The sequence below is a fragment of the Stylophora pistillata genome, chromosome 9, assembly GCF_964205215.1.
Source record: "Stylophora pistillata chromosome 9, jaStyPist1.2, whole genome shotgun sequence".
Classification (NCBI taxonomy): Eukaryota; Metazoa; Cnidaria; class Anthozoa; order Scleractinia; family Pocilloporidae; genus Stylophora; species Stylophora pistillata.
The window spans coordinates 31,599,330-31,621,316 of record NC_142527.1 but is presented as its reverse complement, the minus strand read 5'-3'; the positions used below and the strand labels follow the sequence as shown (position 1 = coordinate 31,621,316).

Here is a 21,987-nt window from a genome sequence, read left to right as displayed (position 1 = left end):
GCAAAGGCCACAATACGACTATGGCCTTAATTAAGTGTCAATATGCATGGCTGAAATGGCTTGAGTCGGTTTTTAATTATGTTAGAATTTTCTCTTTTGATTTCAGCAAAGCTTTTGATTCGGTCCCTCATGATATCCTCTGCTCTAAGTTGAAAACACTTGACATAAATCCATACTTGACCAATTGGAATATTGGTTTTTTACAATCAGGGGCCAGTTTTAGGCCCTATACTATTTTCTATTATAGTCAACGATATTAAGGCCATTTTACCAAATCAGAATTTGCTTGTGAAATATGCTGATGATTTAAGATTAAGTATTCCAGTAAAACCGCGGGCTAACAACGGCAATTCGGCAGCTGAGGAGGTCCGATCGACCGTCGCATGGACATCTGCTAACCGTATGCAACTAAACTTCAAGAAAGCGTGGGAGATGCTTCTTAGGGGCAACTCCACTAAGGCTTTACCTGCTCCTCTGGTTTCTATGGAGCGTAAACCATGTCTGAAGTTGTTGGGTGCAACTTTTCAATCTGATCCGTGTAACAGGGATTTACATTTTGGTAATATTATATCGAAAGCCAGTAGTCGTCTGTACATCTTACGTGTTTGTAAATTCTATGGACTGCCGCCGGATCATCTTCATCTTCTTTTTATCAGTCTTATTGTACCTATATTTACATATGCTGTAGAAGTATGGGGCTGCGAGTATTATCATAAGTATCTGAGTCGCATAGACAGGCTGTTTAAGAGAGCTTTTAAGCTTGGTTACTGTAAGGAGCTTTTTTCTATTGAAAATATTTAATTTATTACTCTAAAAGATAAGAAGTTGTGGGCCAAGATCACCGACAGCGATTTTACAACAGCTTTAGATGACCTTTTGCCACCAGAGTGACCAATGGTTACGCTACGTAAGAGGCGCCATAATTATATTCTCCCGCTTGTCAGAACTGAACGTTTCAAGAGGACTTTTGTTAATAGATGTTTGTTCTCTTATTAGTCAGTCAGTTAGTAATTTAGTTAGTTAATTAGTTTTATATTTGCTGAGTTCATATCATTGTAACTAAACACGTTTGTTGTTTAGAGTGCTTAAAAAAGACTTTATTATTATTATTATTATTATCATTATTATTAAATTCACCGGCTACAAAGAGTTACCACTCGATGAAAAGTACTAACTTAAGAAACACTGTGAAAGGTACGCATGGGGACAACAGAGTTATGTAAGCACAATGCAAACTCCACTTCTACTAAATTAGGATACCGCATTTCCTCGAATAAGCGCCCGGGCGCTCATCAAGAACTTCGGCTAGAAAGGAGGGGCGCGTATTTGAAGGAGGGCGCTTAATCCTGGAGGGTGGCGCTTATTAAGAAACTATTAACCAGTACTGATTCCGCTACAGTTGAAGCTTAAATGATGTGGCAATTACAACAAGTTTTCGATGTATCCCTACGTTTAATTTCGAGAAAAGAGAGTGAGGGGGAAGGAGAGGGGGTGGTTATTTGAGGGGGACACTTGCTTGATATCATGGCTTCAGGGATGGGCGCTTATTAGAGCGTTGGCGCTTATCGAGGAAATATGACAATTTATCCCTTCTTGTTATCATTCTGGTTAGTTTTGTTAGTAATGTAAGCTTACTGTAGTCTTCATTGAAGGTAACTATTGCACATGCTTCACCTTCAAACTCAGCAGTCAGGACATCTATTCCACTTGCTACTACCATGTAAGGTTGAAGAGCGTCTGAGGTAGTTTTTTCCCTAAGGCCTTTAACAAAGAGTCTTTTTGTGTCCACAGGTAGTTTCCTTGAGGGTTGGTTGAGGGTAATCGTGAGTTTCGCTCCATCGTAAGTAAGGTTTCCTTTTCTGAGGACCCCAAGAGAGCCTTAAGGTAAGAAGAAAGTGCAGATGACTTTAGTCAAACAGGCCAACACACAAACAAAGGTGAGAATAAAAAGAAAATTAGGCAAAAATTAAAAAAATCGCACAACAGTATGGGATACTAATTTGTGAAATAATTACCATCAGCACAATTTCTGTTTTTCAGGTAATAATCATTACAAAGACAAGCCGTAAGGCCGTTCGGTTTGATTGGGCAGAAAAAAAAAACCATCGAAGAGGTTAGTTTAATCTGAATCTTATAAAATAATTGCAAAATGGTGCTATTTCTCGTGATCCTATATTATGGTAGTCAAGAGAGGACCCCCTCGTATAATGAAGTGAAGCCACAGAAGCATGCATTAGTACACGACACTAAGATAAAATTAGGAATATGAAATTTACTGGAGACTTACTCTCGGCTTTGGTAAAGGTGATTACAGCCCTTGCTTGGTCTGAATTAAAATCGACGCTCTCTATCTCTCCCTCGCTTGTTCTCGAAGAAATTCGGAATAGCGTCTTTGGTTGTTTTCGTAGCAAGTCCAGTCACCTCAATGGTTCGTGGCTCTTGTGTTTTGTCCTCGTTGCATGATTCAACTGCAGTGTTACGTGCTGTGACAGTCAGTGTGGCTCCCTCAAGGGTATGCTCACCGTGTTCCAGGACACTTTTCGCAGCTTGAATAGTGACAAATGTTTATCATTATAAGACAGAACATTTTTAACAAGGTAAGCTCAAACAATTAAGTTTACTCGCACTCACTTTCAACCGCTGTGAAGGTGATAAAAAGCAATTCTTCGGTCTGGAGTATAATCGATACTTTCTATCTCTCCTCGCCCAGTGCGTAGTTTGTTTTAAAAAAAGTTCAAAATTGCATCACCAGTTGTTTTCGGAGCAAGTCCAGTAACCTCTATTGTTCTTGATTCTTCCATTCTTACTTGTCGAGCGAGTCAGTTGCTGTGTTGATGGGCATGAAATTTAGTGTGGTTCCATCGAGGATGTGCTTACCATGTTCCAACACACTTTTTACAGCTTAAAATGGAGCAAATGATTACCACTGTGAGAGAAACCAAGAAACCTTCTATAGTTAATAGTCCACGCTTAAAAATTCAACATGATGAAAAAGAAGAAGAAGAAAAGAAAAACTTAAACTTGAAGGAGGCTCAGCAGGTTCGTTGACCCTTTCACTACCAAGATCTTTTAGTAAAATTCCTGAATGTTTGTCATGCAATGTTTACGATGTTTGTTCAGAGAATTTGGTATTGGATCAACAAATAATGCTTTATTTGTTCAAAATGTCAAGGCAATAGAACCGAGAGAGAATTTTTCTTAATCTGTGACATATGTTTGCATGATGGCTTCTATTCACGACAATAGGAGCCCTTATTAGAGTTCAAGATAAAATTCAGCCTAAACTTAGTTATTCACGATCAACATCTTTGAATGTCAAGGAAGCCACATTTTATTCGGGTAGAAAATCCACGGCTTCTACCTCTCCACTCCCAGAATGCTTCTCATTCTCAAAGTAGTTGGTAATCGAGTCTTCTGTAGTTTTTTGCAGCAAGGCCAGTTGTCTTAATGGTTTTTCTTGTACTTTAAGCCCTCTCAGGTAGCTCGAGACTAACATCTAGTGTAGCACCGTTAAGGATATGCTTATCGTGCTCGACAACATGTTGTGCCACTAGAGCGAACACGAAATCAGGTAAGTGTATAGGAAATCTTAGATTATAAGTCTTAATCCAACAGCAATAGTAATTACACTTATCTTTTTTTAAAAACAGAAACGATTGATAATTTCTCAACTATCAGGAATGAAAACTTGGTATTGTTTTATATAAAGGTCAGTATTGTAAATCATTTACCTTCAGATGACTGAAACCTCACTCGTACCACACTGCCTTCGATTTTCCCTTCTTCTACAAACCCACCTCCAGAACGCCTTGAGTTCTCAAGGTAATTCAAAACAGTATCTTCTGTTGTATGTTGAGACATTCCACGAACGATAATAACGCGGGTCTGCAAGAGCGCGAGAGAGGATAAGTGTAACCTAAGAAAACTTGCTTGAGAAGATAAGGTGAAATCTTATGGTTTATAGGCTAAAAGGGTCTCAATAACTTTTTCCCTAAGCGGCTGCCGTGTGTAATAGGCAGCTGTGTCGGGAAAGGGGGGTTGAGGAGAGGACCCTTACGGCGAACCCCAAACACGAGAGCCCGCTCCCAGGCTTCACAGACAGCGGTGAGAGATCCCATAGGCGGAGTGCATAGTGTTCAAGGGGGGGGGGGACTACGGCGAAACTAAAACACCAAACAAACGATGGTAGGAAGAGGAAGAAGAATAAGAAGAATGGTTTATTCAATACCTTAATAGCAGCATGGACTGAATTGGTAAGGTTTACAATGTATAGAAGGGGAATTTTATAAATATAATTACAAAATTACTTGCATGCTTGAGAGGTCCCATAAGCGGTGTTCATAGTGTTCATTGTGTTCAGTGTTAATTAACCGGCTTGAAGAAAAACCCCTCAACACTTTGAACACTATGAACAATGGGTGACGCTTAATCTACACAGGAAAATTTATTGGAAATATCAAATATGATTTATGAATTCGAAGCATTGTCCTATACAAGTGAGTCGAGCGTTTGAAAATTAAAAAGGGAATCTTTGACTCAGCCGTGCATGTCCCGACATGCGACATAAGACTCGGTGAACTGCTCAAAGGTTCAGCCGAGGATCTGACCTGTTCAACTGATTGGTCCTCTGACTGGAACTCCTCAGTGAATGTATGGTATGAAACTTCCACTTTTGTCCCATTTATAATATGTGACGCTCTACCAAAACGAGTCAGAAACAGGAAATGAATAACTGAACACAGTGAACAAAGAACACACCAATTAAAATGCATGCTGTATATTGAATGTGATTTCTGAGGAAATTGGCCGAAAGTTAAATGGCTAAGTGCATTCACTGATGGAAATGTACGACCAATGGTTGGACGATGATTACAATGAATGGAATAAGTGGTTAAACATAACACCAAGAGGAGAACAGGGAAGTGATTGACTATGGCGCATCTCATGTTAATTGTGCAGTTATTTTAATCACCCTTTCAACAGTTGATGAAACATAACATTCATAGACTAAACAGCTTTTAATTCTACAACAGTAGAGAGGCATTAGGATCACTCATCCATCATTTGCCTTGCAAATAAGAGTTTTCAGGCGACGTGGCTTGCTGGAGAGGGTGTCAGAATCTATGGAGGAATGGTAAGGTAAGAAAAATTATAATTTAGATGGAGAGCGGCAGACAGAGGAGCATAGATATGTCTTAAACGACCCGTTTGTCACTGAGGATATAACATTCATAGATAAAGGCTGATAGTTTCAAAATAAATTGTTTGGGGCTGCGTCGGTGGGGGTAACGAAATAATTTGGATATATCAACAAAGTTGAAATGGCCAAAGTTGAAAATGGCCACCGTAACGATTACAAAGCTGACGTTTGGAGCGTTAGCCCTTCGTCGGAGCGAATAGAGGAATTGTGGGTCGTGTGTGCTTTTAAAGGCAGAAAATGGAGCTACGTTATTGGTGGGAACATGGCAACGAGAAAAACACGAATAAATTAGTGGAATGAAAAGCTCATCTTTCAAACCGGCAGTCTAAATTCCACACGGATCAACGAACGCTTTTCATTCCACTAATTTATTCATGTTTTTCTCGTTGCCATGTTCCCACCAATAACGTATCTCCATTTTCTGCCTTTAAAAGCACACACAACCCACAATTCCTCTATTCGCTCCGACGAAGGGCTAACGCTCGAAACGTCAGCTTTTGTAATCGTTACGATGGCCAATTTACCATTTCAACTTTGTTGATATATCCAAATTATAACATTCATAGAGACTGTGTAGTGTTGGGTACCCTACGATACCATGCCTCGATTTCATGCAAGTGTTCTTGTGGTGTGCTTTCTTGATGGCGGAATAAACCATCCAGTTGTGTTTACAATCCAGTGTATTTCTTGTTTGATTTCGGCCATGGAACAACACAGACTGTTTTTCGATCACTGTTAAAAAATTGTTCACTGCTGTGCGAATATTCTCGTAGTATTTCAGAAAGCTTATTGGGAAAATTAGTTTAAGATTAAAGGGAGTTTTAAACAATGGAGTGGTCTCTTCGTAATCTGAATCCTTTCGGAACTTTTATAATGACCATTAATTTGTGGTATAAAGTTGAAACGCTTGGTCCAGAAAGTAAACAAACGTCCAGGAGCGATGATGTATCTCAAGGACATTTTAAGAGATTCAGTCACGCATGACTTTCAGTCTGAACGGTTCACTGCAATGGAAATCGGGAATCATTGTGGGTGTTTTATACGGTGGCCCATAAGGGACATGACACATTTTTTGTATCGCGCGATAAATGATAGATTATCGCGCGATAAATGGAAATTATCGCGCGATAATTTTTATTATTATCGCGCGATAATATTTATTATTATCGCGCGATAACTGTCGGTCCTCTTTTGCCAGAAAGGCCTCGCACACAAAGAGAGGGTGGCATTAGGGACACATGAGGCTAGGTTTTCGGGTGTAATTCATTCCCCTTCAAAAAAAACATAATACAAGAACTGAACCAACTGTTGTCGATGAGATAAACGAAATCCACGAAAAGGTTACGGGCTTCTAGAGCAGTGGAAGGCACTTGCAACTGTTGCTCTTACATAATTATATCAATCAGTTCTCTGCATTCCTCCACACAATTTGTGGGGCTTGTTCAGTCGCAGCATTCACCATCAATCACATCAATGTCATCTAGGTCAACTTCTGTCCGGTAATCCGTTGCACTTGTCCAAGCTCTTACCAAGGGGCTGACTACCAAAAATGTTTCCTGATAGATTTGATCTTTCCAGCCCACTCCTCTAGGTGTAGATAACGTAGATCCTCAAATCAATTAGCACCCAGGGAGCTTAATTCAAATTTATGAGAAAATGGGGGTACTTATTCAAGGGGGGGACTTAATTGAGAGGGGGTGCTTATTTAATTTTTCCCAAATGGTGGCCTGACACAACCAATTTTTTTAAAACATCATCTACACATAAACAAAATTAACTATTTATTGACATAAAAACTGATCCCAGAGTTTAACTCACCATTAGTGCAATGTACAAATCTAATACTACATGAAAACTATGCATCCTTTGCTGTCTCAGTACTCATCCACAAAATGAGGGGAGGGGAGGGGGCACTTATTTTAGGGGGGTACTTTTTTAAAATTTTTGGTCGATAGGAGAGGCACTTATTCGAAGGGGGTGCTTATTCGAGGAGGCGCTAATTCGAGGATTTACGGTGGTGACACTTCAATTCAGTTTCAAATTTGGGGGCTTAAATAAGGGGAGGCATTACAGCAGAACGATGCAAATAATCGTATTAGCTTACCAACTGGTCCATACAAATTGGCTATTCACCATTTGGCGCAACAAATGATTGAAACTTTAGGGCATGTACCCTTTTGGGCCCACTGGGTACACGCTGGTTCTCACCTGAGCGACAAATTGGGCGAACTGTCAGGTCTACAAACCCCTTGCAATTCTCAAGAGCTGTTCCCTTTCCATGGACAGCAAGAGCAAAGTCTTCCAGATGTTGGCTACTCAGCCAGGGTTGATCGAGATCTCTGAGCAAGTATCTATGGTTTGTAAATAAAGCTGATCACCTCGTTCAAGATTAAGCTCAGCTTGGGCACTGACCGACCAAAGCGAGGAATCATATGCGAGGGACGACATGGGTAAGAAAAAAGTTTCAATAAAATCAACAGTCCTTTCGTTCTTGAACATACTGTGCCATTGGCACAAGTAAACATTTCTGGAATTGCTAATGCCCGAAGAAGGAGAGGCAATCCTGTGATGCCAAACCTGAGCTCGGCTGCAAACTCTTCAGGAGAAATGGCGTCAAAAACATCGTCAATCCTTTCATACTGCTTGTAAGGATGTTGCCATCTCATCGTTGTGATTTCATAAATCGCAAAGGAGGTAAACGGATGCTAATGGGATAGTTTTTTTGGCTAAACATGGCGAGATTGTTACAGTTAAACCCTCGCACTCGGATCGATACATTTGTTTACAATCTAAAGTTACAAATTTCGTGAGCGCGACTACGAGTACGAGATACTAGTGCCAGATCTCGCGCGGTTAAAACTCGTACTCGTCCTCGTTCTCGCACTCGAATCTAAAGCTCTATATTGTCGTCCACGGAAACAACAGCCGATTACGTGACCTGACAAGTTTCCATTTATCACATGATAAATGATAAATAATCGAGCGATAATAAATATTATCGCGCGACAATAATAATATCGCGCGATAATAATAAAAATTATCGCGCGACAATAATAATATCGCGCGATAATAATAAAAATTATCGCGCGATAATTTCTATTTATCGCGCGACAATTCCCATTTATCGCGCGATAATTTCCATTTATCGCGCGATAATTTCCATTTATCGCGCGATGATTTCCATTTATCGCGCGATAATTTTTCATTTATCGCGCGATAATTTCCATTTATCGCGCGATGATTTCCATTTATCGCGCGATAAAAAAAATGTGTCATGGCCCCTATGGGCCACCGTAGTTTTAGGCTGCAATAGGTGTCACATCAAACAGCCTTGCAATGTACACAATTACATAATGTTGTCTCTTAATTCCAACAAGAAACAAATAACAATGGTAGTAGGTGTTTTTACACCTATGTATGCTTATGTATGCCTGGCTTGCTGTCTAAGAGTTAAGAGAGAGGTAGGACAGCAAATCTCCTGTGGAATATCTACATCAGTGTTTCTATCCACGTTAACAAAGAAATTGTTAAAGATGTTGGCAATAGCATAGGGATTGTCAATAGATTAGCCACTTTTTAAAAGGGTGGATATAGTCAGCTTAACTTTACTAATGTTTATGATTGATCTAATTCCTGATCAGATTTTTTTAATCTTATTCCTGCTACACAGAAAGTAATTCTTTAAGTAGTTAGACTTGCTGGCTTTGATATCTTTAACAACACTATTCGCGAATTTCTTGCGGAGAGAAGTTGTTGAGAGGGAACATTCACAGACTGATGTCCTTTGCATAATTTATGGACTATCTAGATATGATGAATATATGAAGTTGATATATATATATTTTTTTTCAGGTCTGATTTTCGCTATTGCATAAATAGCGCTCTCTACTGCGAGGATCGTGCATCATACGTATCTATAACCGCAGTTCAAAATATATGAACTTCATATATTCATCATATCTGATTTATCATCACGGGTTTATTACGAATCAACTTAACGGCCTGCTCCCAGTTGGCTTGTTAGCTCAATTGGTAGAGCGCTGCACTAGTATCGCATAGGTTAGTGGTTCGAATCCCGTACAGGCCTGATTTTTTTCAGGTCTGATTTTCGCTATTGCATAAATAGCGCTCTCTACTGCGAAGATCGTGCATCATATGGACTATCTAGGTTACATGGTTTGCTACAGAAGGTGGCATTATTTATGAGAGAGGGTGGTGGGTTAAGAACAATTCTGATTTGGATACAGAGCGGGACACAAAGGAACATGCATTCTTAAATGACACCCTCATCACCGTGGGCTGGATAACACTCATCAGGACTGTTTATTATTCGAAATTGTTCACTGTTGTTTATATTCTCGGAGAGTCACAGAAAAAGCTTATTGGTAAAATCAAATTGAAATAAATGGGGTTTTTAAACACTATTAAGTTCCCTTTACAATAATCATACATGATTCGTGCAAAACTTTCAAAATAATCATTGATATTTCACGAGAAGTTAAAACACACTTGGCCGACCGCCAAGTCACAATTAAACAAGAGCGCCTGCTGGTGAGAACATGAAAGATCCATGTCACGCATGACCCAGACAGTCGGGATATACTTATGCTTTGGATTTTGAAAGGCCTCATTATATATGATTTAAATTATCAAATCTATAACATCATAGACGTTTCTTTGTCCTGGCCCTCCTGATGCACGTGTGAGGTGCTGTTTAAAAGATCTGAATTCGACGACATCTGGAAACATTTGATAGGAAAAGTTACACTAAGACGAGCGGGTATGGAATCATGAACTTAGAGCGATTTACTTTTAATCCAAACTTCTTTAAACATAATACTTATTACAGTTATGGTTAACTTCGTGAACTAAGTGAATAAAATTCCAACTTACCGTCGCTTTCTTCGATATATTTCCACCGAGCATATATCTCCACCTCCGGATTGTTTACGTGATTGGAAATATATCATTAATTCGTTCTTGGATACCTTTCTACCGAGAGCTCGAAAGTATAAAATCCGACCTTCGTTCATTTTCACGAAGGCATGTGTAACTACACTTGGAGAGGTAAATGTGAGACGGATTTGTTCCGTATCGTGCGTAACAGAAACTTCTCGCAAGCGCGAATTCCAAGAATCCGTGTGATGTTAATTTCCGACTAAGGGTAGCGATGATGTCACCGCCTGTCACGTAAGTAACCAGCACGGTAGACTGGAGCTGGATGGGATAAAACTAACTATGTTTGTCCCTTAAATTAGACTATTTGAAAAGGAAAATGTAATTTCTTTGCAACTTTAATGTGATATCACATAAACCATTGGAAAATTTCTGCAATACTGCCTTGCCTTCTTTGTAATTAACAATGATGATAAATCAACCTCGAGATTGTTTGGGTGATTGGAAATATTTCGTTCATTCGTACAATAGGATTTCTCTAACAATACCTCAGACATGCAAGATCCGGTTTTCGTTGTGTTTAGAACGGTTTGACTTAATCTTTCCACGCTTTAAAAACCGAAAATAACCTTTCCGATTTCCGCATTAGGCGAAAGCGAAATTTCTCGACAATGCCGATTCTTAGAAATCGTCGGGAAAACCCCCGACAGGATGTTTCGATGATGTCACTGCCTGTCATGCATGTCACTTTTAGGGGACTAGGGGTAAAGTAAGTTATTGCTAGCTTCATAAAATTACGACTTAGATAGATAAATAACAGCGATTTCCTTTGTACATAAACTGAATATCAACTAACCTAGTCAAAGCAATTGGCATTACATTTAAAATTTAAAGGAAGCGTCAACCAAATGCTGAGATTAGTGACAAATCATTTTTCCCTCTCCCCGTCAAGGTCTTACCCAGCCCTTACACGATTCTTTATTGCGGAAGTTTCAGCGAACTGGAATCAAAAATTCTTGGAAAGCGTGCAGGGGAAAACAAGTGAAAATAGTCATAACTTCTGTTCCTTTCGTTAGGCACCAATCCGACATGGCAGCGAAGCAGGTTTTCGTCGATGGGCAACGCAATCCACAGGCTGGAGATACAAGTACCGCTAACAGAAGTGTCTTGGTTAAAAACCTATCGCCCTCGACAAGCAAGGAGGCGATAATCATTTACTTTCAGCGGCGAAAAAATGGTGGAGGCGAAGTTGACGATGTTCGCTTACTAAGCGAAGGTGTTGCAGTTGTTACATTTGACAAAGACGAAGGTTGGTTAGATCTATTAATTTTCAATCTCATTTCGGTTAGCATCAAACCTTATCAGCTTTATTTTTAAAACTGCAATACCTTCACGGAGATTAATTGTCGATCCATAGCGAAAGGGTTCGGTTAGCTATCGAAAACTCATTTGCTCCAAAATACAGTTTCTTTACTCAGAGTTGGTATGATACAAAGACGTATATGTTTGTTGTTGTATGATACAAAGAGTTTGAAAGTTCTAGTCAATTCAGGGGCAATAAACGCCATATTTAGTGCCTTCAGTAGGAGCGAAGGGGGGAACTGACGGAGATTAGCTGTCGATCGAAATGGTTCGGTTGGCTATAAAAAACTTGAAGTCACTTGTTCAAAAATACCGTTTCTTTACTCAGAGTGGGTATCTATGATACATATACGTTTTAAGATTTCTTGTCATTTTAAAGGGCAATAGATCCCATCGTTATTGCCTTCGGTGGGAAGAGGTAGGAACAAAGACGGAAGTTCTTGAAAACGAACTTCGAGACAAACGCTACAAATTTTCCGTGGGAAAGTCCCAACTCTTTCAGCGCTAATAAGGTCCTTGGAAGTGATGATTCCCTTATACAGTAGCAATTCGTGAAATCTTTCGGCTTCTTAGGAGTATTTTTAACAAAAACGAACTTGCATGTATTGAGGCGAGAGGCGCAAGTGCAGCTAAAAATAATAGCCCCATAAGAAACTTTATCCGATTCCTTCATGAAGGAAGGTAACTTATAGAAAGGGAATGATCTTCCTGCTTAGAACCAGCTAGGGAAATATTCAGGTTCACTACAAACACCGTGCATGACAGAATTTACATACATAAGAAACAATTGGAAATATCGCCACAAAAGGTGTCACGCAGTCATGAGACAAAAGTACATTTCACGCTCTCTCAGAAAATAAAAATATAAAGCATGGAAGATATAACTTATCTGGAAACATGTTTGCTACAATGAACATAACCGCCCAGAAATTCAAGATATTCTAAAAGTCAAGAGAATGTCGAAATTAATACGAATTTCGTAGTGTTTTCAATATTGCTTTGTGTGTTTGGCTAACTACATTACTAACTGTTTAACTGTTATTGCTCAGACGTTTTAAGCAATGAGATTAAAAAGAGGGCCGATAAGGAGGGGGGAGGGGGATGGTGGCTGGTCGGTTCGAAAGAGACTATGTTCACTATTATTTGCTCTGACGAAGGGCTAACGCTCGAAAACTGAGCTACTGAAATTCTCTATGGTGGCTAATTTATATTATCAACTTAGCTGACGAAACCAAATTTTCTCGTAATGCCCTTCATCGACGTAGCACAACAGTTCATTCAGATTCTTACCCTCTTTAATCCCTTTCAGTTGCGGAATCTGTTTTGAAAAGGGCACACAACATAGATGGTGTCCAGGTCACAGTGGAACGAAATGTTCAAACATCAAACCAGGTATTTTACGCATATTAGATCTAAAATAGTATGCATGCCGTAACAACCAAATTGGAGCACAATATTGCGGGTAAGGCAGATAACTCGGAAGTCCATGCTAATGGTAAAGATAACCACATTCCCTCGTTATACTTACAGTATAGCTTTCTTAATTGATCTGATTGGCTCTCATTGGTGCGATTTATTTACGAATCGCACTATTTTTTTCTCTTAATTGCATCTTTTTTTCCAGTCAAGGAAGAAGCTTGACTAGGATGTAATAATCAATTGCTTATTTAAAGAAACAAATCAAATTTTAGGAAAATGAAAAACAACGTTTTTGCAGCCTTATACAAACCAGCTTCCTAGTGGATCAACAAAACATTTGTACAGGCTGAAGAAACCCTTTATTTGTCTAGTCGGTTATCAACGGTGAACCAGTAATGAATATTGATTAATCAATTCACAATGTATCGCACAGCTTTGTAATATGTCAATATACGAATAACTCCTGACCTACTGCCTGCATTACAATGCTTTTAAGGTGTTTGGCAAAGTGGCCGGCCGTCTCAATCCACAATCATTAGGTTTGAGTTTCTCCAGCTTGGAAGAAATTCTACAATCAATCAAAGACGAAACAGGGGTAGAGTGGCAAACGATATTTGACGGCTTTGTGGTGTCTGGAACATTTGAGCAAATTACAAAAGTCCACAGCTTGTTACAGAAAACTAAACCGATCAAAACTCATCAGAGAAAGAGGGAAACTGTGCAAACAGACTGCAAAAGGTCAGTGTTTGGCGATCCGAAGGCTATGGGACAGCCTCCCCAAATTGAGACAAATTTAACTAAGCCAGCCATCGGCCGAAAGAACCCCAGCATTGACAGCAACTTGACAGGGAAGGCAAACATGAGGGATTCTCAAGGACGAGGATTGAATCACCGGATGAACATGGTAAACAGCAAGGAGACATACAATGGAGGGGACAAATCAGTACACCTGGAGTCATTTATTGATGGTTCCGTCGTACCTTCGTTCGAATTCTCAGGCGCTGAGAGCACACTCAGCAGAAAGCAGAAACATAAGTCAGAGAAGTCAGAATTCCAAAGCAGTGATAGATATCAAGCAGAAGATTTAATAGCGACAGCGGGGAGCAAAAAGAAAACAGATGAAGCTAGGAAACTTGAAAATGAATTTAAAAATTCTCAAATTCTAGGAGTAAAGGAACAAAGGTCAAGCAGGGAAGGAGCAGAAACGTTTAGAGACCCTGGAATTCCAAATATGATGGCACAAAGTGATACACGTCTAGCAGACATTGATATCAAAGGAAAACACAAAGAGGGCAAAAGACTGCCTAATAACAATTTCCAGCCTAGTACTGTTGACAAACGTATCGATACCCAAGGTGAAGCCCCCATCCAAGACGTATCATTTCCAAAAAATAGCGAGGAAACTGATCTAGAGACCTCTGAATCCTATGCAGAGAAGAAAACTATCGTCGAGGACCCAAATAATAGAACAGATAGTGCAGGACTAGTTACGAAGGAGGTTTCTAGTGATGCTGTGGGGTCAGCCTTACGGCTAGCTTCATTTTCCCGTGGCATACCGATTGGGAGCAAACATAAAAATCAAGAGGAAACAAACCCATTCGAAACTCTCCCGAAAAACGCTCACGAAGAAAATAACAATGGGCAAAGGATAGTCAGAGAGAACGGAAACCCTTCTCAAGACAATGGACGAAAAGCCGTAAGAAATCGCCGCAATGAGGAAAACGGTATGATTGAGGCGCCACAGCGAAATGAACTCTGTGAGAGACAAACTCATCCGCTATCAAACAGTCCTAAAAGTCCGGATGAAAACATACGAGAACCGGAGTCCTCGACAGGTTTGACGAAGGGCAACCATATTAAGTTCTCCACGGAAACTGGTATCACCGTCTTGCTGCTTAAGGGAGACATAACGAGCCATAATGTAGACGTTCTTATTTGCCCTGCCAACCCATCACTCTGTTACCAAGAAGGGCTGTCAAAGGAGATTCAAGAGAAAGGGGGTAGATCTGTAAAAGATGATTGCCATAGGATCACTCAAGGCCAGGAAATGCCAAAATTTGGTGAGGCATATTTTACTAGAGGTGGCAATTTACCTTGCAAAGCTATCCTTCATGCTATTCTTCCCCGATGGACCGACGATCAGGAGGAGAAGAAAGAAGTGCAGCACCAAATCCACGTTTGTCTAAAATATGCGCTGACTTTGGCATCTGATCAAAGACACAGATCGGCTGCTTTTCCCCCATTAGGACAAGAATGGAATCCCATTCCATTGTGTGTGTCAGCAAAGATAATCACCCGTGTCATTGCTGTGTGTAGCAAAGGAGCTGATTCATTGCACAGTGGAGTAACTGATTTTCATATACTATGCGAAGAGGACGCCACTTTCGGTGTGTTTGCCAAAGAATTGAAAGAATTCTCATTTCGAGACAAACAGGGACCATGTTTCATGATCCTGGAGTCAGAGAACAAAGCAGTGGCATCTCAAAGCACTAGAATCAGCGGCAGTGGTCGCAAAAAAGACGATTTCTCTTCGGTAAAACGAACACCCGTTCAGGAAAAACAAAGTGCTATTTTGGTACCTGCCTCCGAAACGGATTCATCCCCACAGCCAGTCTCACTTAATCATGGCACAGAGAGTGGAATCGATCATCAAAATCACGATGGTGATGATTTCAGTAGGCTCGGGAGGGGCAATGAGAGGGAAAATACTTTTCTGGAGAATGAAGAAGAAGCTGTCAAAAATCACTCCAACGGCGAAAAAAACTTTATTGAAGCGCCACACCAAAAGGATTTCTTTAGGGAAAAAGCTTACCCACAATCAAAGAGCCCAAAATCAGATGAACAAATGAAAGAGCAAGAGTCCTCAACAAATTTGATGAGGAACAACCATACTAGGTTCTCCACGAAAACTGGTATCACCGTCATGTTGCTCAAAGGAGACATAACGAGCCATAATGTAGACGTTCTTATTTGCCCTGCTGACCCATCACTCTGTTACCAAGAGGGGCTGTCAAAAGAGATTCAAGAGAAAGGGGGTCAATCGTTAAAAGATGAATGCCAGAGGATTACACAAGGCCAAAACGCGCTGAAAATTGGCGATGCATTTTTCACTGATGGTGGTAACTTGCCTTGCAAAGTTGTCCTTCATGCTATTCTTCCCTATTGGTCCAGCGATAAGGAGGACAAGAAAGAGGTGAAGCGCGAAATTCACGGTTGTCTAAAACATGGGCTGACTTTGGTATCAGGACACAGATCGGTTGCATTTCCGCCATTAGGACAAGAGTGGAATCCCATTCCAGTTCATGCGTCAGCAGAGGTGATCACTCGTGTCATTGCTGCGTTTTGCAGAAGCGTTGGCTCATTGCACAGTGGAGTTAGTGAATTCCGGATAGTGTGTGAGGATGACGCCACTTTCAGTGTATTTGCCAAAGAACTGAAAGGACTTTCACTTCCAGACACACAACAGCCATATTTCGTGGAGGCTGAGAACAAAACAGTCCCGTATCAAAGTAATAGAAGATGTGGAAGTGGACCCAAAACAAAAGAATCATCTTCACTGAAGGGAAACCTCTGTATGGAAATTAAAAGTGCTACCTTGTTGCCTGTCTCTAAAACGGATTCAGCCTTACAGTCCGCTTTATTTTCTCATGGCACAGAAAGTAAAAGCAGCCATCAAACTCTAGACGAAACGAAACCTTGTGAATCTCTCCCGAAAAAGCAACGTGTGGATGAGAACAGCAGGCTCAGGAATGTCAAAGAGAAGGAAAATACTTCTCTGGGTGATAGAGGAGAAGCCGTAGGAAATACACCCAAAGACGAAAAAAGTTCGATTGAAGCGCCACAGCAAAATGAAATATGCGAAGAAAAAGCCAGCCCAGAATCAGAGAGCCCAAATTCAGATGAAAGCATTGAAGATCTGAAGTCCTCATCAAGTTTGATGAAAAACGGCCATATTAAGTTTTCTACAGAAACTGGTATCACCGTCATGTTGCTTAAAGGAGACGTGACAAGCCACGATGTAGACGTTCTTATATGTCCTGCTAAACCATCGCTTTGTTACAAAGAAGGAATGTCATGGCAGATTCAAGAGAGAGGGGGTAGACCTGTAAAAGATGAATGCCTTATGATAACTCAAGGACAAAATACGCTGAAATATGGTGAGGTGCATGTCACCAATAGTGGTAATTTACCTTGCAAAGCTCTCCTTCATGCTATTGTGCCCCTATGGACCGACGATAACGAGGATAAGACAAAACTAAAGCGCCAAATCCATGCATGTCTTAAAACCGGACTGCTGTTGGCATCAGGACACAGGCACAGATCGGTCGCTTTCCCCCCATTAGGGCAAGAGTGGAATCCCATCCCAGACCATGTATCAGCAGAGGTGATCACTCGTGTCGTTGCTAAGTTTAGTAGAGGCATTGGCCCATTGCACAGTGGTGTTACTGATATCCACATTGTGTGTGAAGATGACGCCATTTTCAGTGTATTTGCCAAAGAATTGGAAGAATTTTCTTTGCCACATGAACAAAAAAAACATTTTGTGACCAGACAGAAGCTTTACAAAGATAACGAAGCAGTAGCAAATGAAAACACCGAGACAAGTGGCAATGGATGCATAGAACACGAATCCTCTACGCCGAAGGAGATACCTTGTCAAGGTGCCACTTTTCCGAGTAGTTCTAGATCAGATTCAGTGCCAGAGAAAGAAATTGAAACAACCCACATGGTTTCACCCAAAGAGAAAATTCTCACATCTTCATTCGCGATTAAACCAATTGAAGGGCTAGCCGCTGTGGATAATGAAATGACGACGATTGAAGTAGATGATTCGTCTCAGCCAGAGGAAGCTCGAGCGTTCGAAATACTGGGAGCAATGTCTGGAAGACGCTTGGTTCAACTTTTTGAAGATGTCTCAAAAAGTATTTCTGGTGGAAAGAGTTTAAAGAGGGAAATGGGAGAGGAAATCCAGAGGGATGAATTTGAATTAAAGGTCAATGGAAGCCATGATTTTGGAAAGAAACATTCGCTGCAACTCCAACAGTCTACGGCTGTCGACCCGTTACGTGGACAAGAAGAACTAGGACAACACCACAGTCAGCGCAACAGAAGACAAAAACTACCTGCATTATCAATGGGCAAAAACACAATAATTCGAAAGAGTTCAAACTCGTCTTCTCTTCATAATGATGGCAGAGTATTAGAGGGTTTCATGTCGCCCACTATTGAGGCCCTTATGAATGCCGATCTTCACCTGGGTGACCAAGGATTAACACTTTTACATGACGATGAGGAGAATGCAACGAAAACAGAAGACCAGGAGAAACACGAAAAAAGCTATTTGCCTGATTTACACGACGAAAATTATTCATCTGCACGAAGCATTCCGCGCTCAAATGACGTTCAAAACAATGCCAATATGCCGCACAATTCCAGAGGGAAAGACGAAAACATCCTTGCATCAAACATGGGACTTGGAACTCCTGATATTTTGGAAACAACAGATAAAAACAGTTCATCAGTGGGGTCGAAATACGACGAAAACGGTTCCCAAACGCTGCCTGAAAAAAATGGTAGGTAATTGTTTTTAGTTTTCCTGGACAAATTTAGGCCTGACTCTTTTGGCTGGTCGTAGAAATAAAATTAAAAATTTAAAAAACATCTGTGTCAAGTTACATTATATTAAACGCATCGGGTGTGCCGCAAAGTTGGGAAAATACTCTGGTTTAGCGTCGAGCCTGGAAAACTTGTTATTTTCAAGAAAGAGTGATGGAAATATTGATGATTAAGGTGCCTCAAAATGGTTTACTTATTTTCCAATTTTTACATCGTATTTTAAAGGAAACAAACGAAAATTTGTCTTCATGTTGACAATTAAAGAATTAAGCGTGATGAAATACGAAACCATCTTGAGTTATCTTAAGAGGAAAAATATTTACTCACACGTCGTCACGTGTTCTAAGTTCTAATCTAATTATGCATATATCTGTTTCTTAGTTTCAGCAGAAACTGCAAAGGTGCAAAGCGCCCGCGTCCTTTGCGCTCTCTGTCAAAAAGCGGTGGATCAAATAACCCCCCAAAATTCAAACACTTGTGAAGAGCACAAGTTCTGCGAAGACTGTACCCAGAGAGCTTTCTCATTTAGTGATGACTTTCCCGCTTGCACGGATGCACATGGCTTCATAAATCCCAAAAGAGTTGACATTACAACGCAAAGACGTAGATCTAACCTTGATACTCAAGGTGAGTAAGAGAATTAAATAAGAAAGATGCATTGTTTGATTATCAGAATATAGTAATGGACCAAACAAGGCCGCTGTCATTCATTTTTCAGTCTCTTTTCTATGGAATATATTGATTAATTCACAGGTTTAAATATTTTCTCGTTACAGTTTCCATTTAATTGTTATGAATATGTCCCGTCCTATGTCCATTTTTCCGTTTGATCTTTATATTTACTAATATCTCTTTCAATCTATTCATTCCCTTTTTCGTTTCACATAGACACTCATCCTTCCACATCCAACTCAATCCCACTCGTGGAACATCTCAATAGCGCCTACAAATCAGTCAGCCCCCAAGGCAACCAGCCCCCTGGGCAAATCATGTGGAAAAAGTATGCGGAAGGTCTTCCTGGTTTCGAAGATTATGGCACATTTGTTGTAACTTTCACTTTTTATGGTGGACTTCAAAGCCCGGAACACCCAAACCCAGGCAGATCATACAAGGGCATATCATGCGTGGCCTACTTTCCTGACACACAGGAGGGGAAGCAACTTCTGAAATTACTTCGAAAAGCTTTTGACGCTCGATTAGTTTTTACTGTTTCACAAACTGCTGCTAACGAGTCCGGTCAGGTGGTGCTGGATGGATTGGAATTGAAAACTACAGCTGAAAGTTATTTGAGGTAAGTGGGACTCAGTTATTCCCTCAGCCCTGTCTCTTTCGTTTTGGGAAAAGGCGAGGTAATTTTGATTAAAAAGAAACCTTGAGGCAATTACAAAAGATAAAAACAATAGCGCAATTTAGCGACCTGGAATGGCAGTGTCCACAAATGCATTTTTTTAAGTTGTAACGAACTTCAGCGAATGCAAACATTTTCTGCTCTACTCGAAATTTTTTGCAAGGTGTTGGCAAGTTTGATAGCATGTTATATTTTGCTTTTCTTTGGATTTTAAGGTACTTTTCAGCAACTTTTTGTCAAATCTTGGAAATTTTTTCTCTCCATAATTATTCAGTTTTGATTCTAAATAAATTTGCAGAAATGGTCAGCCAGACATGGACTATTTTGCAAGACTTAAAGGACAGTTGGAAGCTAAAGGAATTTGGTGAAAGAAACTACTGTTTTGCGAAACTGTGACTGAACTGATATTAAATGTGTTATCTTGTGTACTACTTTATAAATGTTGAGGATTATTTTAAAAAGTTTTTCTTTGATTTCCCGATTTTCAATTCTGAGTTAGAGAGGGCACAAAATCTAAGGTCATTGAATGAGTAAGAAAAGTAAAGTACCATAATCAGAAAAAACATATAATTTAAATCTCTCAGTTAAATACTTCATTCGCTGAAAAAATCTAAGAATATAATGACAATGCATGGTCGACCAAAACAAAATTATTTAGTTTTTTTGCATCCATTCTGTTACTGTCGGCTTCAGCTCGTTGGTTCTTTTGAGCATTTTTAGAATGTATCATTAAGTAACATTAACCAACAGGGCACAATGTCCAGTTCAACGCAATTTGTAAAAACGGTTATGTAATTAAAAGGAAGTAAAGAGAAAGAAGAAAATTTGAACTATGCTAATAATGAAGTATATTAGGGTTGGGCAGGAGAGCCTATTAATCTTCCACATAGTAAGAATATTGCCTTGTATGCTATTCTGGGTTAGTTGAGCGTAAAAGTCTAAAATAACCCAGGTCTCTCTAGGGTCATTTTAGGCTTCTTTATAGAAAACAACATAACAAGGCTGCAAAAATTGGGGCCAAATCCAATGAAAAGGTAAGATTAATGGGTTTTATGGATCATAGGGTTGATATCAATGCTGAAAAGGCCTAAGTTTTATACAATTGACTAAGTGCATCCGTGCCGACTTTTAATAAACTCAAATTAAACTTGAGAGCTGTACATATTGTCTTTAAGAAATAACGCTGAAATCCGTGACACCTTATCATAATACCTGCGCAATACACGTGGACGAAAATCCTACTGAAATTAACTCATCGTGGAAGCTGGAAAGTGCTAGCATTACAAGAATAGACATTAATACCACGCTGAACGTAATCAATCAGTCACTGAACAGATCAGCCAAAAAAAAAAAATAAATAAATAAATAAAATAAAGAAAAAAAAAGGGAAGAAAAGAAAATCCCCGAATTCATTTGAATTCATGTATTTCTAGCTCCCCCGCCATTGTGAAAGAAGTGACCTTGTGAATGGGCCTACCGACCGCATTTTTCATGCAAACCCTTCGGAAGTATTAAAAAGAAAACAAAAATGAATTGTTCAACTATGTTATGCACCAAAATGGAGGCTAATAACAGTGAAAAAATAAAGACTGTCACAAGGAAACTGCGAAAAGGCAGTTAAACGAGTGCTTCCGGAAGTATCATTCGCATGAAAGTAAATTTTGAGAAAATCGCTCGGTGCCTAAAAACCATCGCACGACGAGACTTTCGACATATGAACCCCACACCATTTAACGGTATACGGTGAAAAAAGTAGTCACAAGTAACGGTCTGCCAATAATTAACCTTTTGTGGTAGGACAACATGGACGATATGTTGTGCAAATCAAAGCAAAAAAGAAAATGGTTCATCGCACAAATTCTGTAATTTCCTGTGGCAAAAAACTTATCCTCAAAGAAATGCTTAGGGTTAACCTTGTAACTTTGGTTCCTATATAGATAAATTTACCACGACCTTTGCATTTTTTTTTGAGAGGTTTGTTTGCTCCTCTTCTGTGCGTTGTAAAACTTTTTTAAACTTTACCGCTTCCTGATAATCGTCAGTGAGAAATTGTAAAACATTTAAAAACTATCCCCTCTATTTTTATATTTGTATTTATGTTATTTCTTGTCAAATAGACGGTGATTTTAGGTGTTTGTCTGAGTGT

The 21,987-nt window shown here is 39.8% G+C and overlaps 2 protein-coding genes across 6 annotated transcripts in view; one reads left to right on the top strand and one right to left on the bottom strand.

Annotated features, from left to right (window-relative positions):
• The window catches only part of LOC111334427 (protein mono-ADP-ribosyltransferase PARP14), a 38,210-nt gene extending 27,842 nt beyond the window's left edge, over positions 1-10,368 (bottom strand). Inside the window, exons 1-7 of one of the 5 annotated variants that reach the window (XM_088732392.1) lie at positions 10,094-10,368; positions 4,608-4,698; positions 3,732-3,885; positions 3,362-3,550; positions 2,632-2,926; positions 2,288-2,546; positions 1,675-1,878 (exon numbers count right to left, since the gene is read on the bottom strand). The gene's annotated coding sequence lies outside the window, so the exon portion shown is untranslated. Of the gene's footprint in view, positions 1-1,674; positions 1,879-2,287; positions 2,547-2,631; positions 3,551-3,731; positions 3,886-4,607; positions 4,699-10,093 lie in introns of all 5 variants that reach the window. The other 4 variants (XM_088732393.1, XM_088732395.1, XM_088732394.1 and 1 more) reach the window with 4 other exon arrangements.
• A 732-nt stretch (positions 10,369-11,100) lies between these two features.
• Positions 11,101-20,993, top strand: LOC111334420 (uncharacterized). Its single transcript, XM_022940141.2, has 6 exons — positions 11,101-11,405; positions 12,768-12,850; positions 13,374-18,450; positions 18,875-19,120; positions 19,382-19,784; positions 20,140-20,993. The coding sequence occupies exons 1-6, from the start codon at positions 11,186-11,188 to the stop codon at positions 20,207-20,209; spliced, it is 6,099 nt and encodes a 2,032-aa protein (XP_022795876.2). The 5' UTR covers positions 11,101-11,185; the 3' UTR covers positions 20,210-20,993.
• The last annotated feature ends 994 nt before the right edge of the window (positions 20,994-21,987 follow it).

Bases quoted from the DNA above. Each gene is read 5' to 3' on its own strand.
- LOC111334420 (XM_022940141.2), top strand. From the start codon at position 11,186: ATGGCAGCGAAGCAGGTTTTCGTCGATGGGCAACGCAATCCACAGGCT. The intron at 18,451-18,874 runs GTAGGTAATTGT...TCTGTTTCTTAG, and splicing joins AACGCTGCCTGAAAAAAATG to TTTCAGCAGAAACTGCAAAG. The intron at 19,785-20,139 runs GTAAGTGGGACT...ATAAATTTGCAG, and splicing joins ACAGCTGAAAGTTATTTGAG to AAATGGTCAGCCAGACATGG.